At 47.6% G+C, this 16,939-nt stretch overlaps 1 protein-coding gene across 9 annotated transcripts in view; it reads left to right on the top strand.

The window, feature by feature from the left end:
• Positions 1-16,706, top strand: part of pcloa (piccolo presynaptic cytomatrix protein a) — a 36,297-nt gene extending 19,591 nt beyond the window's left edge. For 3 of the 9 annotated variants that reach the window (XM_078787417.1, XM_058078661.2, XM_058078663.2), the window contains exons 7-26: positions 48-2,121; positions 3,281-3,328; positions 3,709-3,791; positions 3,880-3,955; positions 4,216-4,341; positions 7,390-7,498; positions 7,571-7,635; positions 7,703-7,878; positions 7,961-8,011; positions 8,075-8,205; positions 9,830-9,856; positions 11,591-11,684; positions 11,917-11,988; positions 12,056-12,290; positions 13,459-13,635; positions 13,863-14,004; positions 14,123-14,178; positions 14,742-14,876; positions 15,454-15,599; positions 15,678-16,706. In XM_078787417.1, the coding sequence (XP_078643543.1) occupies positions 48-2,121; positions 3,281-3,328; positions 3,709-3,791; positions 3,880-3,955; positions 4,216-4,341; positions 7,390-7,498; positions 7,571-7,635; positions 7,703-7,878; positions 7,961-8,011; positions 8,075-8,205; positions 9,830-9,856; positions 11,591-11,684; positions 11,917-11,988; positions 12,056-12,290; positions 13,459-13,635; positions 13,863-14,004; positions 14,123-14,178; positions 14,742-14,876; positions 15,454-15,599; positions 15,678-15,821 (4,167 nt within the window). In that variant the 3' untranslated portion in view covers positions 15,822-16,706. Of the gene's footprint in view, positions 1-47; positions 2,122-3,280; positions 3,329-3,708; positions 3,792-3,879; positions 3,956-4,215; positions 4,342-7,389; positions 7,499-7,570; positions 7,636-7,702; positions 7,879-7,960; positions 8,012-8,074; positions 8,206-9,829; positions 9,857-11,590; positions 11,685-11,916; positions 11,989-12,055; positions 12,291-12,551; positions 13,636-13,862; positions 14,005-14,122; positions 14,179-14,741; positions 14,877-15,453; positions 15,600-15,677 lie in introns of those variants that run through there. The other 6 variants (XM_078787409.1, XM_078787415.1, XM_058078662.2 and 3 more) reach the window with 6 other exon arrangements.
• Positions 16,707-16,939: the final 233 nt, after the last annotated feature.

Below are 16,939 nucleotides of genomic sequence, written 5' to 3'. Positions count from 1 at the left end.
TAATCACTTCACTTAACATTAATGTCACATGACTTGGTGTTTTGCAGGGGAAGGGCTCAGGCGGCACGCCTACCGGCACCCAAAAGAAGGTGAAGAGGACTCTCCCCAACCCCCCCTCAGAGGATGAGTCCACATCCGGTGCACAGACGGCGTATTCCACCGGTTCCGCTCGCCGAAGAATGTGCCGCAATTCAAACATGGCGCGCGCCAAGATCCTGCAAGACATCGACCGTGAGCTCGACCTGGTGGAGCGCGAGTCGTCCAAACTCCGCAAAAGACAAGCGGAGCTGGACGAGGAGGAGAAAGAGATCGACGCCAAGCTGAGGTACCTGGAAATGGGAATCAATCGGAGGAAAGACGTCCTGCTGAAGGAACGAGAGAAGAGAGAGAGGGCTTATTTACAGAGTGTGGCTGAAGACCGAGATTATATGTCGGACAGCGAGGTTAGCAACATCCGAGAGGCTAGAGGTGGACATGAAGACGGCGAAGATGAGGAAATTGACAGCCACGGTCTGGAACGTCCGAGAACGGCACCTCAGTCGGAATTGGACGACTTTGTCCCACCTCAAACTAAACACGAATATGGAAAATACTCCCAGTACCAATACTCTCAAGGCCCATACCAGCAGTCGCTCTACCAGACCCCCCAGTCCTACCAGTCTCATTCCATCTACTCGTCGGTCCCCTCACTCACCAGCTCCCAGCAGCAAAGCTACCAACAGATGCTCCTGCTGCAGCAGAAGGCCGCCAGGCAAGCCGCTCTCCTGTCAGAACTGGATTCCACCAAATACGACGTCATCAGCCGCCAGCCTGATCCCGCGTCGTCGTCTTACCTCGGTGTGAAATACGACAAATACGGCAACCACCTGGACCTCAGAGCCTTGGAGGTCGGAAGCATAGCAGACAGCCCCATGTCCACGGTCTCCGATTCCTACTACGCCGACCTTGATCACCACACACCGAGGAGCTACCTTCTCCTGGAAGACGCCGCAGAGCTAGCTTCGAGCTCCACGGGTCTGTCCGCGTCTTATAGTCTCGCCGAAAGAGAATTAGCCAAAGCGGAGAAGCTGCTCCACCGCAGTGCCGCCGACCTTGGGTCAACTGACTATCTGGGGTCCACCTCCAGGCTGCATACATACGGAAAAACCCCAGATGAGGAGGATCCCATGGAGGAGCCCTACGAGCTGAAGCTCCTGAAGCAGCAGCTCAAGCAAGAGTTCAGGAGAAGCACAGGCGGGACGGAAAGCTTAGACCCACTGACGGGGCTCTCCCAGCACTACTACACCCCGAGCTCCGGCGTCTCCAGCTACTCCCAAAGACACTATCCCAAGTCGGAAAAATACAGCATCAGTCGACTGACTCTGGAGAAGCAGGCAGCGAAACAACTCCCAGCATCCATGTTGTACCAAAAACACAAGACCCCGTTATTGGATCCCAAGCTCTCCTCCAAGTATTCCTCTGTTACTGAAAGCAGAGGTCTGGACTTGGACTATACCAGTTATTTGGGTTCCACCAGCGGTTCTTCCCCAAGATCCAGCCGACTCATGCAGGATGAGATCACCTTTGGTCTTCGTAAGAATATCGCAGAGCAGCAAAAATACTTAGGGTCCACCTTGGGGGCTAACTTGGCTGGTTCGCTAAACCTGGGCCAGAGCTTGGGCTTAGACTCGGCTTATCCCAGTGGTAGCCGCTCAAGACCGTCATCAAGGCCCACGTCCTGCTACGGACTGGACTTGTCCATCAAAAGAGACCCTTCCAGCTCCTCGCTGAGACTCAAAGGCGACGGCGAAGCCTCCTCGGACGGTTCCAGTTTCCAAACGCCCTCCGGTCGTGCCAAACCCACCAGCCTGCCCATCGTGCAAAGTGGGCGCGGGAGGATACCCATCGTGGCGCAGAACTCTGAGGAAGAGAGCCCCCTGAGCCCGGTCGGGCAGCCCATGGGCATGGCCCGCGCTTCGGCCGGACCGCTGCCGCCCATCTCGGCCGACTCCAGGGACCAGTTTGGGTCTTGCCTGTCGTTGCAGGACTCGCAGCAGCAGCAGCACATGAGGGAGGAAGCGAGCAGGGGTAGGGGGTATGTGCTACTGGATGACCTTCAGGGCACCATGTCGGATAGCGAAGGTAAAGAACACACACGTTAGACTACCTTTATGTTCTTGCATGCATTTACTGTGTCTTACTCTCGTATCAAAATGTCTTCTTCTGCATGCTCTTTGAATGCACCTCGATGCATGCGCATGCTTCCGTCTCTCTACTTCAGATATGATGTAACATTATCCACTGATGGTCGTCTGCATGTGTGTTCCAGCTACACTGTGTGGGAGGTGTTCTCCTCCACTCGGGGCTTAGTATGTACACAAATACGCTGTTTGGAACTTTTATTTCAGATCATATCAATGATATCTCCAAAGTTACGAAAGACATAAAGCTGGTATTATTTGCGGATGATACCACTGCTTTTTGTTCTTTAGGGAGTGCAGACTAAATCATTAGAAAGGGCAGAGAAGAAATGGTGAGACTAAAAAGATGCTTTGATGATAATAGATTGCCCTTGAACCTAAATAAAACTAAAGTCATGCTGTTTGCTAACAGTAGAAAGGACACGTACCAGCAAATACAAATAGACGGCCTGTTGATAGGCTACTGTTACATACATTCAACAGCATTTCCCAATATATTCAATCATAAATATCTCTCTATTCTACTTCCTGCTTGTGTATTATACTGCAGATATTGATTTCAAGGGCTGTTCATGTTCAAGAATATACGTCTGAACTTGCATGTCTTGTCATACATAATTGCATGTTGGCGCACTTTGACCTGTTAGCCTGTTGCTATGCTACTGCTACATACATTTAATAACATTCCCCAATATATTCAATCATAAATATCTCTCTATTCTACTTCCTGCTTGTGTATTATAGTGCAGATATTTAGTTCAAGGGCTGTTCATGTTGAAGAATATTTATCAAAAACATACGTCTGAACTTGCATGTCTTGTCATAAATAATTGCATGTTGGCGTACTTTGACCTGTTAGCCTGTTGCTATGCTACTGCTACAGCATTTCCCAATATATTCAATCATAAATATCTCTCTATTCTACTTCCTACTTGTGTATTATACCGCAGATATTTAATTCAAGGGCTGTTCATGTTCAAGAATGTTTATCAAAAACCAAACAGCTCCCCGCAATGTGTTCTTGAATGCATCATAATATCAAATTTGTTATTGATAGATTGTTATGGATCCGAGTGTAAACACGTTTGCCTTGATTGCAGCCCTAAGCGATTCCCTGATGCCTTTGAGCAGAGACGATGCGGCCAAGGGTAGAGTATTAGTTCCCAACACTATTATTAACATCTATTAACTCTACATCCACATGATACCGGAATGTTTTCCACTGACTTGAGCCACGATTCATCATATTTGTCATATTAATCTTAGAAAAAGGACATGCATGTTAGGTTAGCCGATAAAATGCATACCCAGCTTTTGTATGATGTAGGTTTAAATAACACTACAGTGTACTAATACCTCATGTGTAACTACAATATATTGCTGTACTGCAGTGAAAAACCGTTTCATCCTCATTCACAGGAACATGAAGCAGTATTAAATCTGCGTTGGTTTTTCCCATGAATTAATGGCATGCATCAATTTCCCGTTTAGCGTGTTGTTACACGTTCTTCTGCTTCTTGTTTACCAGCCTACCACCTGAGACGAGAGGAGACCGACTGGTTTGACAAGCCCAGGGACGGACGCTTGGAGAATGGACAGGAGAAAAGACAGGTGATATTATTATACGTACAAATAAACACCATCTGGATTTGTACCGCGTAACCAGTACGTAACGTATGATTGTTACATGGTTACACAGGGTAAAGGGCCCTACTACCCCTTCCCTCACCTCAGGGTCAAGCTGCAGAGAGACCCTAAAGACCGCAGTGTCTCAGGTAAGCTAACTCCTAACACCCGCCTTTGTCACGGCGATCCATCATCAGTCGGTCAGTCTTGGTGCTTTCTCAAAGCTTTTCCTGGCATCCCATTCCGTTTGGCTCCCGCCCCCCCTCTCCCCCCGCAGCTATTGCTACGCTCAAAATGGCGCAGGATTATCACACTCGCAGTTAGCTTATGTAACTAACCGGACAAATGGAGGTTTTGACCATGTGGACTAAAATGGAGCCGTCGTGGTTCTCTTCTTTCTTCACATCAGGGAACGGTCTGGGTATCCGAGTAGTCGGCGGCAAAGATGTGCCCGGCAGCAACGGAGACATCGGCGCCTACGTTGCCAAAGTTCTACCAGGCGGAGCCGCCGAACAAACGGGGAAAATTCTTGAAGGTGAGTCGGCAATTTTCATTGAGTTATTTGGTTTTTCATTGTTTTATAACCGGGCTGCACGGTGGACGAGTGGTTAGCGCGCAGACGTCACAGCTAGGAGACCCGCGTTCAATCCCACCCTCTGTACTGCACTCCGGTTTCCTCCCACATTCCAAAAACATGCTAGGTTAATTGGCGACTCCAAATTGTCCATAGGTATGAATGTGAGTGTGAATGGTTGTTTGTCTATATGTGCCCTGTGATTGGCTGGCCACCAGTCCAGGGTGGACCCCGCCTCTCGCCCCAAGACAGCTGGGATAGGCTCCAGCACCCCCCCTTGTGAGGATAGAAAATGAATGAATGAATGTTTTATAACCAGGCTGCACGGCGGAAGTGGTTAGCGCGCAGACCTCACAGCTAAGAGACCAGGGTTCAATTCCACCCTCGGCCATCTCTGTGTGGAGTTTGCATGTTCTCCCCGTGCATGCGTGGGTTTTCTCCGGGTACTCCAGTTTCCTCCCACATTCCAAAAACATGCTAGGTTAATTAGCCACTCCAAATTGTCCATAGGTATGAATGTGAGTGTGAATGGTTGTTGTGCTCTGTCAGAGATTTGACAGAAACAAGCTGGTCCGTGGCCTCAAAAAGGTTGGGGGGGGGCCCACTGACCTAAAAGATAAACGACCTTTCTTGCAGCCCCGCACGCTGCCGCCAGAATGAAGTGTGGCGCGCTACAACATTAACAGCAGCACATTGCAGGAGGCGTTATTGATTCCAACACAGCGGAGACGGCGTGCGGAGTCATCCGTCTGCCCGGCGATTCGGCCTTTTATTGTCAGCGTGGCGTCACATTGAACATGTCAGGACTTTATGGGCCAGGCGAGACCTCGGCCTTTCTTATGCTGCCATGTGTGCTGATGTATGGATGCTGAGATGGGACCAGAATGACACCGGACCATTGGCGCCTTAGACCATCTGTCTGTGGGGGGTGGGGGCGTGGGAGTGTGTGTGGGCAAGCAATAGTCTTTGCGCTTCCTGTTTTTCCACCTCTTATGTCATTTTCATCCTTCGCATTTCAGCCTATTTTCTGAAACATTGATATACAGTGCATCCGGAAAGTATTCACAGCGCTTCACTTTTTCTACATTTTGTCATGTTACAGCCTCATTCCAAACTGAATTAAATTAATCTCTTACCTCAAAATTCTACACAAAATACTCCATTATGACAATGTGAAAAAGGGTTTTTTTTTACATGTTTTGAATTTATTAAAAATAGAAAACAAAAAAATCACATTTACATAAGTATTCACAGCCTTTGCCATGAAGCTCAAAATTGAGCTCAGGTGCATCTTTTTTCCACTGATCATCCTTGAGATCTTTCTACAGCTTAATTGGAGTCCACCTGCAGTAAATTCAGTTGATTGGACATGATTTGGAAATATAATAACTGTCTATATAAGGTCCCACAGTTGACTGTGCATGTCAGAGCACAAACACCAAGCATGAAGTCAAAAGAACTGTCTGTAGACCTGCGAGACAGGATTGTCTTGAGGCACAAATCTGGGGAAGGATACAGAAACATTTCTGCTGCTTTGAAGGTCCCAATGAGCTCAGTGGCCTCCATTATTCGTAAATGGAAGACGTTTGGAACCACCAGGACTCTTCCTAGAGCTGGCCGGCCTTCTAAACTGAGCGATCGGGGAAGAAGGGCCTTAGTCAGGGAGGTGACCAAGGCCCCGATGGTCACTCTGTCAGAGCTCCAGCGTTCCTCTGTGGAGAGAGGAGAGCCTTCCAGAAGGACAACCATCTCTGCAGCAATCCACCAATCAGGCCTGTATGGTAGAGTGGCCAGACGAAAGCCATCAGACCAGAGAATTTTGTTTCTCATGGTCTGAGAGTCATTCAGGTGCTTTTTGGCAAATTCCAGACGGGCTGCCATGTTCCTTTTACTAAGGAGTGGCTTTCGTCTGGCCACTCTACCATACAGGCCTGATTGGTGGATTGCTGCAGAGATGGTTGTCCTTCTGGAAGGCTCTCCTCTCTCCACAGAGGAACGCTGGAGCTCTGACAGAGTGACCATCGGGGCCTTGGTCACCTCCCTGACTAAGGCCCTTCTTCCCCGATCGCTCAGTTTGTAAATGTGATTTTTTTGTTTTCTATTTTTAATAAATTCAAAACCTTTTTTCACATTGTCATAATGGAGTATTTTGTGTAGAATTTTGAGGTAAGAGATTAATTTAATTCAGTTTGGAATGAGGCTGTAACATGACAAAATGTAGAAAAAGTGAAGTGCTGTGAATACTTTCCGGATGCACTGTATATTGCACGAGTGCTGCCAGAACCGGGGAGCTGTGGTTCAATTAATGGATAAATGACTGTACAGCTTTGATTGTACATTTTATAATATTAATAAGACGTACTGTAATAAAACGGTCACCAAAGTGTGTTTAATTAGCTACTAATAATAGTACAGTATATAATAAGCATACTTTTCTATGTACTTATTGTAAATATGATGGAGGATATTTGAGTTTTTCCTGCTTGGATGTCTTCCTATCTACTTCCTGTCTACGGCAGCCCGTTCAGAGTAATAATCTGTGGAATGACGGTTCCAATCCCTCCTTCCTTGTCTCAATAAATTACACAAGTGCAAAGCATTTTATCCCTGTTACTGGAAGCCGCTTCCCACTTCCTGCGTCGGGCTGCGTGTCGAGGACATCTCCAACGCCTGCGGGTGTGAAGACGGGCGACATCGTGTATTCTTGCTAACTTGTGTGTACCATGCGTGCAGTGCGACGCAAGCAGAGGACGCTGCTGATGAGCTGCTTCAGGCCGTGTAAGTCTGGGCTTGGCTTTGCTGTGCTGTGTGACCCACTAGGACCTAGAAGGACTACTCAGTCTGGAGTGGGACTTTTATACGGGTTTAATTCTTTTTATTTTGCCGCCACCAAGATTGCATTGCTGTGGATTTGTTTGTTATTGTCATAATAACCTGTTTTTCATCATAACCTGTATCCGTCTCTTTAAAATTGTGATCCATAAGTCTGGTGTGAACTTCCTCCAACAGGAATGCAAGTCCTGGAGTGGAACGGCATCCCCCTGACGGGGAAAACCTACGAAGAGGTGCAGGTGCTGGTGGGCCACGCGTGTAGCGACGCGGACGTGTGCGTCAGGCTGTGAGTACAAGTTTGATTTCCTGTGTTAATGGTGGAGGATCTTCTGAGCTTTGGTCCTGTCTAACCTCACAGAGATCTCAACATGCTGGCAGAGTCTGAAGGAGCCGAGCGCCTGGACTTCCAGGAGCAGAGCAAAAGTGAGCGGTTGCATGGTTGGAGTGTAGAAGCGGCGATGACTCGTTTTTTTGTATCGTTTTTGTGCAGCCGAGAGACCGCCAAGATCTCCAGGTGTGGACCCCAAGCAGCTGGCGGCGGAGCTGCAGAAGGTGTCCCAACAGCAGGCTCCGTCCACCGCCGCTGCCGCCGGCACCGCTTCGGCCACGTCCAGCCCCGCCCAGCCGGGGTCGCCGTCAGTCGGCAAGAAACGCCACAGCAGCAAGGCGAGACACTCGTAAAACTGCCGCCATTTTGCTCTGGTCAACAAGCGTCCCGAGTAAAATTTATTTTTTGGGTTCATCCCAGGCTTCAGATGGAAGCAAGACCCCCTCGCACCCCGTCACGGGCGACATCCAGGTCAGTGAGGATCCTGCCTTTTCTGTCACAACACGACAAAACTGAAATATCTTCTCCCCGCAGCTTCAAATCCACTACGACAAGCAGCTGGGCAACCTGATCGTCCATGTCCTGCAAGCGCGAAACCTCGCCCCGCGTGACAACAACGGCTACTCGGACCCCTTTGTCAAGGTCTACCTCCTTCCGGGACGAGGGTACGTGCAAACATATTTCATACCAATTCAAGGAAAAGCACATTTTGGGGGAATTTTGCCCGTTATTCACAATCCTTATAGGAGACTTTCTCTTTTCTGGGGGTTCTAAAGATATAAAAACTGCTAAAAAAAAGATGCAGCTAATTCAAGAACGTAAATGCAACACATGGTTGGTTATTTTAAGCACTAGTCTGATATGCACTACGCTAGTAGTATATCTTTGGTGTAACAATGTTAATAATAAGAAGAAGAATAATAACAATTCCGGCTGCACGGCGGTTGAGTGGTTAGCGCGCAGACCTAGGGTTCAATTCCACCCTCGGCTATTTCCCCGTGCATGCGTGGGTTTTCTCCGGGTACTCCGGTTTCCTCCCACATTCCAAAAACATGCTAGGTTAATTAGCGACTCCAAATTAGCATTAGGTATGAATGTGAGTGTGAATGGTTGTTTGTCTATATGTGCCCTGTGATTGGCTGGCTGGCCACCAGTCCAGGGTGGACCCCGCCTCTCGCCTGAAGACAGCTGGGATAGGCTCCAGCACCCCACATGAGGATAAGCGGGAGAAAATGAATGAATGAATGAATAATAATAATAATAATTGGCTGCACGGTGGTCGAGTGGTTAGCGCATCGACCTCACAGCTAGGAGACCCGAGTTCAATCCCACCCTCGGCCATCTCTGTGTGGAGTTTGCATGTTCTCCCCGTGCATGCGTGGGTTTTCTCCAAATACTCCTGTTTCCTCCCACATTCCAAAAACATGCTAGGTTAATTAGCGACTCCAAATTGTCCATAGGTATGAATGTGAGTGTGAATGGTTGTTTGTCTATATGTGCCCTGTGATTGGCTGGCCGCCTCTCGCCTCTCGCCCGAATAGGTGCATCCCGTTAAGTGCTTTCTGTTTTTATGTATTGGGAACGTCGAGAACGTATATGGACGTACGCTAATGTCTCATGTAAGGATTATGGGTAATGAGCAAACCATAAACAAAGCAGCCTTTTCCTTTTTACTTGACTGTTGAGTTGACTGTTCCCATTCACATTCAGTTTCTAGAGTCATTATTTTTTGGCTTCATATCAATATGCGGATAATGCCTATGCTTTGCTGTCGCCCCCCCCCCCCCCCCCCCCCCCCCCCCAGTCCCACTTCTGTGGGGTGTTAAAATCTTTAGCTGCAATATGACACCAATACGCTGGGCCTGTAATTGCACTCAAGGTAGTCATCTGCTGGTATAAGGAGGAACATGGAGGAAAACATTGGATGAAATCCTGGAGGAGGGATAATACCCTCTACTTTTTTTTGGTAGTGGGTCAGCGCCCAAAATCCACGTCTTCCACTGGTAATTAAGACGGGAGAGGCAACAACGTTTTCTATTCTATTGCAGAAAGTTCCGTTAACTTTCATCCAAAATGGCGTACTAAAGAATATTCTTCATAGTGAAGCATCATTTGGGTTGAATTTTGCTTTCCTGCCCCCCCCCAACCAACCAACCCACCCACCCTTACACACTGAAGTCAGACCCCCCCCTCCCTCTACTCCTTTTTGGCACACTCACTCCCTCTGACTATTGTTTTTGTTTTGTATGTTGTTCTCTATATTTAATGCATGCTGGACCCCCCCCTCAGTCAGGTCATGGTTGTCCAGAACGCCAGGTATGTGATGGATTTTGACACTCTTTGGTTTTGGTGTTTTTACTTTGTCAGTTTGGTGACGGTCTCTACATCCAGTCCCCAGTCTCTACATCCAGTCCCCAGTCTCTACATCCAGTCCCCAGTCTCTACATCCAGTCCCCAGTCTCTACATCCAGTCCCCACTAACCTCAGTCGATGGCCAGCCTCTGCATTGCTTTCTATTTACCAGGAATAGGAGTGACTCCATTTTGTGCTGGTTTGATCCCCTGCTAGGGGTGCACGATAGTCATCCATATCCATATCATGGAATTATGGCCATAAATCCGTTAATAGTAGCTCTGGCAACCCAGCAATTAAAACAGCCTCCATTGAGTCATGATTACTCTGTATAGGTGAGCGAATCAAGCGCTCCTTTTTTCTCCTGCCTGTCGTAACTTCACCTGAGCTTGTGTGCTAATTGTACCAAATGCTATATGATGCTACAGTATAATATAATATACTTATGTATACTACCGTATATGATAGGAATATAATATAATATACTGTATGTATACTACAGTATATGATAGGAACATAATATAATATACTGTATGTGTACTATCGTATATGATAGGAATATAATATACTGTATGTGTACTACAGTATATGATAGGAATATAATATACTGTGTATGTGTACTACAGTATATGATAGGAATTAATACAATATACTGTATGGTTGTATACTATCGTATATGATAGGAATATATTATAATATACTGTATGTATGTATACTACAGAATATGATAGGAATGGAATATACTGTATGTATGTGTACTACAGTATATGACAGGAATATAATATACTGTGTATGTGTACTACAGTATATGACAGGAATATAATATAATATACTGTGTATGTGTACTACCATATATAATAGGAATATAATATACTGTACTGTGTACTACAGTGTATGATAGGAATATAATATAATATACTGTATGTATGTGTACTACAGTATATGATAGGAATATAATATACTGTGTATGTGTACTCCCGTATGGGATAGTAGATAGTAGAGATAAATATAATGTACTGTGTCCTGCTGCTCGGTGCATGTATCCGAGTATAGTGCACCTTACTGGGCTACGTCAGGTGGCTCCCTCCTCTCTCCACTGCGGTTCTCCCTTTAGTCGTGACGCAATAGTCGGAATGTCATCATACTAATTAGGAGTCCTGCTTACCTCCACATATGCACAAACGACACTTAAACCAACGTTTAAAAAAAAAAATCATAAAGTTATCGTTATCGGTTTGAAAAAAAACCCCCAAAAAGATATCGTGCATCTCTACCCCCAACCATTGCTAGCTCAGGAATGTCCCCCATCCTGGAATCCTCTGACCCATTCAAGTGAACACTTGTTCCATGGTTGTTCCCTGCAGTGCTCATGATGATGAAATATAGGTCACCCTTGTCTTAACCCAACTAACCCTGCACACTGCTAACGATGCTAACGATGCTAACCGGCTAACTGGACTCCTTCTGGGCTTAAGGTCCAAGAAAACTACTTCTTAAAGACGTAGCACGCCCTTACTTTGGACCCCGCCATTGTTTCTTAACAATGTGCATCCCATTCATTCTCACCCCCCCAAGTGACCCCCCCCCCCCACTTCCAGTACACTAAGAACACTGTGCTGCTTTTTATATGTAAGTCATGTATCTAAGTCAAATGTCTCCCCTGGTCCCAAAACCCCCGTCCCTCCTTGCTCCCACCAGTGCTGAGAACAAGAGGAGGTCCAAACATGCGGGCAAGAGCCTGAACCCCGAGTGGAACCAGACGGTCATCTACAAGAACATCCACCTGGAGCAGGTAGCGTTTCCTGAGTTTGGCCCCCCCACCCCCCCAAACCCCCACAAGTGGCTGCTTCAATGTTGCCATTACGAGCGTCTCGGCGTTAACAGGAAGCCCATTTAGGCAGCAAAGGGGGGGTTGGGTCTGAGTTCATTGTGGTCTCTGTTAGTTCCGTCCCGTTGGTTCGATATCCTCAGGCCAGAGTGTGGTGCCCCCCCTGCTGGTTGAACATGTGACTGTGTGTGTTCAGTTGAGGAAGAAGACCCTGGAAGTCAGCGTGTGGGACTACGACAAGTGTTCCTCCAATGACTTCCTGGGGGAGGTAAGCGGCCGTTTTCATTGGGTGGTCCTTCACCCGGGTGACTAAAAATGTCCGTGTCCGTCTGCAGGTCCTTATCGACCTGTCCAACACGGCCCAGCTGGACAACGTCCCCCGCTGGCTCCCCCTTAAGCCGCAAACGGAGGGGGACCACCACCGGCGCTCCCACCAGGGCCGACACGGCGCCTCCAAGTCCTCCTCACATTCGTCCCCGAAGACCGCGGGCTCCGCCCACGACCAGGACTCCCCGAAGTCGTCGGTGATCAAGAGCCGAAGTCACGGCATCTTTCCGGATCCGGCAAAGGGTAGGACACCGCACGTCTTGACTCGTCCCCGTCCCGCTGCTCCATGTTTGCACACCCCCCACCGACCCGCCCGCCCACACATTGCTTCGCTGTGGTCTGTCATCTTGGTTGCCATGGTAACCCAGCTCTGCCAGAGGGCAGCGTGGCCACGGAAGGCTTTGGATCAAATCAAAGTCCTGTAGAAGTCCCCCCCCCCGCCCCGACTAAACCACCTAACTTACTCGCTTTATTTTGGTAATTTGCTCAATCTGATTGTTTTAGACACGCAGGTGCCCCCCCTCGAGAAATCTTGCAGTAGCCCCGGCACATCCAAGCCTTCCCCGTCCGAAGGCCAGAGCCAAAGCCCCCGCCACGGACACACGCAACACGCTCACTCACGCCCCACCAAAAGCGCCGCATGGCAACGCCGTCAAGAGGGCGGCGCTGGGAGTGGTGGAGGCGTTGCCATAACAACAACAACAACAACAACAGCGGTTGACGGCCCTCAGCAGCCGCCTCAACGCCTCCAACCAAGTAAACCAAGACGCAGATAAACCCCCCCCACCTACCCTGACGCAGCATGGCCGCCATCTTTTTTTTTTTCAGTTCCCACTCACACTTCCCCACCCTCACCACTTCCACTCATTGCTTCTCTTCTGTACACAAACAATGCCGAGGCTCGCCGCTAGAGGACGCCATTTTCCCCTTTAACTGACGCCGAGGAGGCGGACGTGCTCGCTTAAAACGACTAAATTGGCGCAGTGATGAAAAGATCCTAAAAGAAACATAACTTGGAGTATTTAGCTGAACTTTTATTCAGAGTAGAAGCTTTTATTTTGAAAATACAAACAGAAGAAAGCTGCGTTCCTCCCCGATTCCCTTAACTTCCTCTGGTTTTCTTTTCTAACAAAAACAGCACATTTGTGAGGCTCTTCCTGTGGGACGGCCGTGCATGCAAACCCCCCCCCCCCCCCACCCCACTAAACCCCGCCCCCCCCACAGGACCCGCAATGCACCTGTGCATCACCCCCCATGTGGGAGGGGCTTGCATGCGATTGATTCTCAATCTCCATCTTGCTCCTCCTAACCCCCCCCCTCGTCCTTGCCCTCCATCTTCAACTTTGACCCACAAACTTTGTCTCCCGGGTGCTGACCCCCCCCACCCCTAAAAAAAAACAAACACGGCCAGGCCAGCGAGCCGGCCCCCAGAGGCACAGCGTTGCGGGCGTGCTCACCATTCAGAGAGCTCAGTCTGATTGGCTGCCCGCCCTCCCGTCGCTGGTGCCGGCCAATGGGAGCAGAGCAGACGGCCGACACCTGACCCTCAGGAAAGCCGTGTCGGAGGAGAGGCCGACCGTCACCCGAGGTGAGCCCACCCCCAAAGTCCCGTGTCCCACCCCCCCCTCCCCGATGCTACTAACGCAGAGCAGCGAGCCGAGAAAAGAAGAAATATTAAGTTGAACTCATCATGGAATATGAATGAGCGTGTCCTCGCCGCTAACTCGTGACGTCACTTCCTGTCACCTTCACGTCCTGGCATCGCCGCCGTTCTCCCTCTTTGTTGATGTCTTCTCCCCGCCCCTCCCCATGCAGCCCGGTCCAGCTACCGATCAGGAGACGCCCCCCTAACCGCCGCCTCCCTGGACAGCGGCCTGAGCGGCAGCGCCTACAGCCTGCTGGACGAGGACGGGGAGACCAACGAGGTGGATAGCGCCATCTTCCAGGTGCCGCGATTGTGAGTCCCATTCATTACAGTAGTCCAAGTGCTCCAAATATTGGATACAAATACTCAACAATATCACGTATGGAAGCCTATTCCCGTATTCCCATCATCAATTGTTTTTTGTCTTTAGTGGCAAGATTCCCAACGGCACAGACGGGATGAAATCATCTCTGGCTGGTTCAGATGGTAACACTTCTTTCATATTCACATATGCATACTATATTCATATTCACGTACACATACTATATTCATATTCACGTACACATACTATATTCATATTCACATATGCATATATTCATTTACGGATACTATATTCATATTCACATATTAATATTAATTCACCCTAATGCATGATTTAACCTTATGACATACAGTACTGGTACTGTAATACTGCTAAATACATGATGAACTGAATATGTCATTGTGAATATAATATACTGTATGTATACTACCATATACAATAGGAATATAATATACTATATGTATACTACCATATACAATAGGAATGTAATATACTGTATGTATACTACTGTATATGATAGGAATATAATGTAATATACTGTATGTATACTACCTTCTATGATAGGAATATAATATACTGTATGTATACTACCATATATGATAGGAATATAATATACTGTATGTATGTATACTACTGTATATAATATAATATACTGTGTATGTGTACTACCATATGGGATAGGAGATGAGATGAATATAATGTACTGTGTGTGTGTGTGCGTGTCCAGGTAAGTCCCAGGTGATGGGTGAGATCAAGATTGCCCTGAAGAAGGAGGTGAGGACGGAGGGAGACCACCTGGTCCTGGAGATCCTTCAGTGTCGTAACATCACCTACAAGTTCAAGACTGCAGACCACCTGCCTGGTATTTCAGACGTGCTCCTACTACACATACTCTACATGTACTGTATACTGTACATGTACAGTACAGTAGGACACTACTCTATTGTACTACACATGCTCCCAGTTGGAATTATTTCATCATTCATTCATTTTCTACCGCTTATCCTCACGCTGGAGCCTATCCCAACTGTCTACACCCTGGACTGGTGGCCAGCCAATCACAGGGTACATATAGACAAACAACCATTCACACTCACATTCATACCTATGGACAATTTGGAGTCGCTAATTAACCTAGCATGTTTTTGGAATGTGGGAGGAAACCGGAGTACCCGGAGAAAACTGAGGAGGGCTGAGGGTGGAATTGAACCCAGGTCTCCTAGCTGTGAGGCCTGCTCGCTAACCACTTTTCCACCGTGCAGCCCTTCATCCTTCTATTTTTTTTGTCTTCTTTGTGTTCTTCTGTTATTCTTCTCGGTCTTCTTGCTGTTTTTGTTCCTCATTCTCTTCTTCTTGTTCTCCTCCTTCTTGGTCTTCATCCTTTTCTTCAGGTTGCTCTCATTCATATTGTTCTTCTTCTTATTCTTCTTCTTTGTCAGATCTGTACGTGAAGCTCTACGTGGTCAACATCGCCACCCAGAAGAGGATCATCAAGAAGAAGACCAGGGTGTGTCGCCACGATCGCGAGCCGTCCTTCAACGAGACCTTCCGCTTCTGCATGAACCCCGCCGGGCACTCCTTACAGGTGACGCCCCCTACCCCCACCCCGAGGTTCAACAAGGTGGTCTTCTACTTTTTATAACCTTCCTTTTTGTCCTTGTAGCTCTTCCTGGTGTCCAACGGTGGCAAGTTTATGAAGAAGACGCTGATCGGCGAGGCGTACGTGTGGCTGGACAAGGTGGACCTTCGCAAGCGTGTGGTCAGCTGGCACAAGCTGCTGGCCAGCACCGCCCAGATTCACTCCTAGGGCCGCACCGGGGCTTCCTGTATGGACGGACACGTTTAGTCAGTTGTGACAGGAAGTGGCGACGGGACGGCCCGATCGATCAAGCAGGTACAAGAACACACACGCTAAATACAGGGACACACACGCGCTCCTTCATCCCACACGTTTGCCAATGATTATTTATTTTTCTATTATGATATTAGGATATCATCCCTTCTTCTGGTCTCCACAAGCACCAAGTTTCACGCACACACACACACACATACTACCTAGCATTCCACGCCGCATGTTCACTTTAAACAGAGTTCTATGAGATGATTAGCATTATATTCAATTGGTCATTAGTGTGTGTGTGTGTGTGTGTGTGTGTGTGTGTGTGTGTCAGTCTGGTTCACTCTGTACATAGAAAATCCTATTGTCCATTTATCATAGATCCATATAGTATAAATATAGAAAAGACTATCTTTATCACAGACAATCAGCTCTAGATGATTGTTTTTATTTCTCCGCAACAAAAGCTTTGGTTTTTTCAGCACTTTTTCCTCCTTGAATGTAAAATGTGGGATCCTTCGTCTCCCGGCGGTCCGATATTAGCCGGCGATATCGACACATCGCGCGGCAAAGCAACGTCGGAATATTTCATGGTTTGTTCATGTTGTTTCTATGCAGTAAGCACCATATTCCCACCAGACTGAAACGTCACATGCGGACCCTTTTTATGCATTTTTCTTTTTTTTATGTTTTTTTTATCGAATTAGGTATTATTTATTCCCAATGCGTGCGGGAGTGTTTACAGGTGGTAGTGGGCTTTTTTATACATCATGCTTTTATGTTAGGAAACTCAGTGAATTTTTTCCGTTTACAAGAGAAAAAAAAAAAAATATATATATATATATATATATATATTCCGATAAAAGCGCCTAGTCATTTCCCGGCCTCACTTTGAGCGACGACCAAAAAGACACACTGTTTGTCCCCATTGTGGTTTAAGTCAACGTGGGCGGTTTTTTAAACGACATGGTTTCAATCCCGCCACGCGTCGTCGCTTCACAAACACGCGCGTTTAACAACCCAGCCGTGTAAATACGTCACCTTTTTTTAAAAAACAAACAAAAAACAAACACCGTTTGTTTGCTAAG

The sequence above is a fragment of the Doryrhamphus excisus genome, linkage group LG2 (genome assembly GCF_037039965.1).
Source record: "Doryrhamphus excisus strain RoL-2023G ecotype Guam linkage group LG2, RoL_Dexc_Guam_v1.1, whole genome shotgun sequence".
Classification (NCBI taxonomy): Eukaryota; Metazoa; Chordata; class Actinopteri; order Syngnathiformes; family Syngnathidae; genus Doryrhamphus; species Doryrhamphus excisus.
This window is presented reverse-complemented; position numbering and strand designations above follow the sequence as displayed.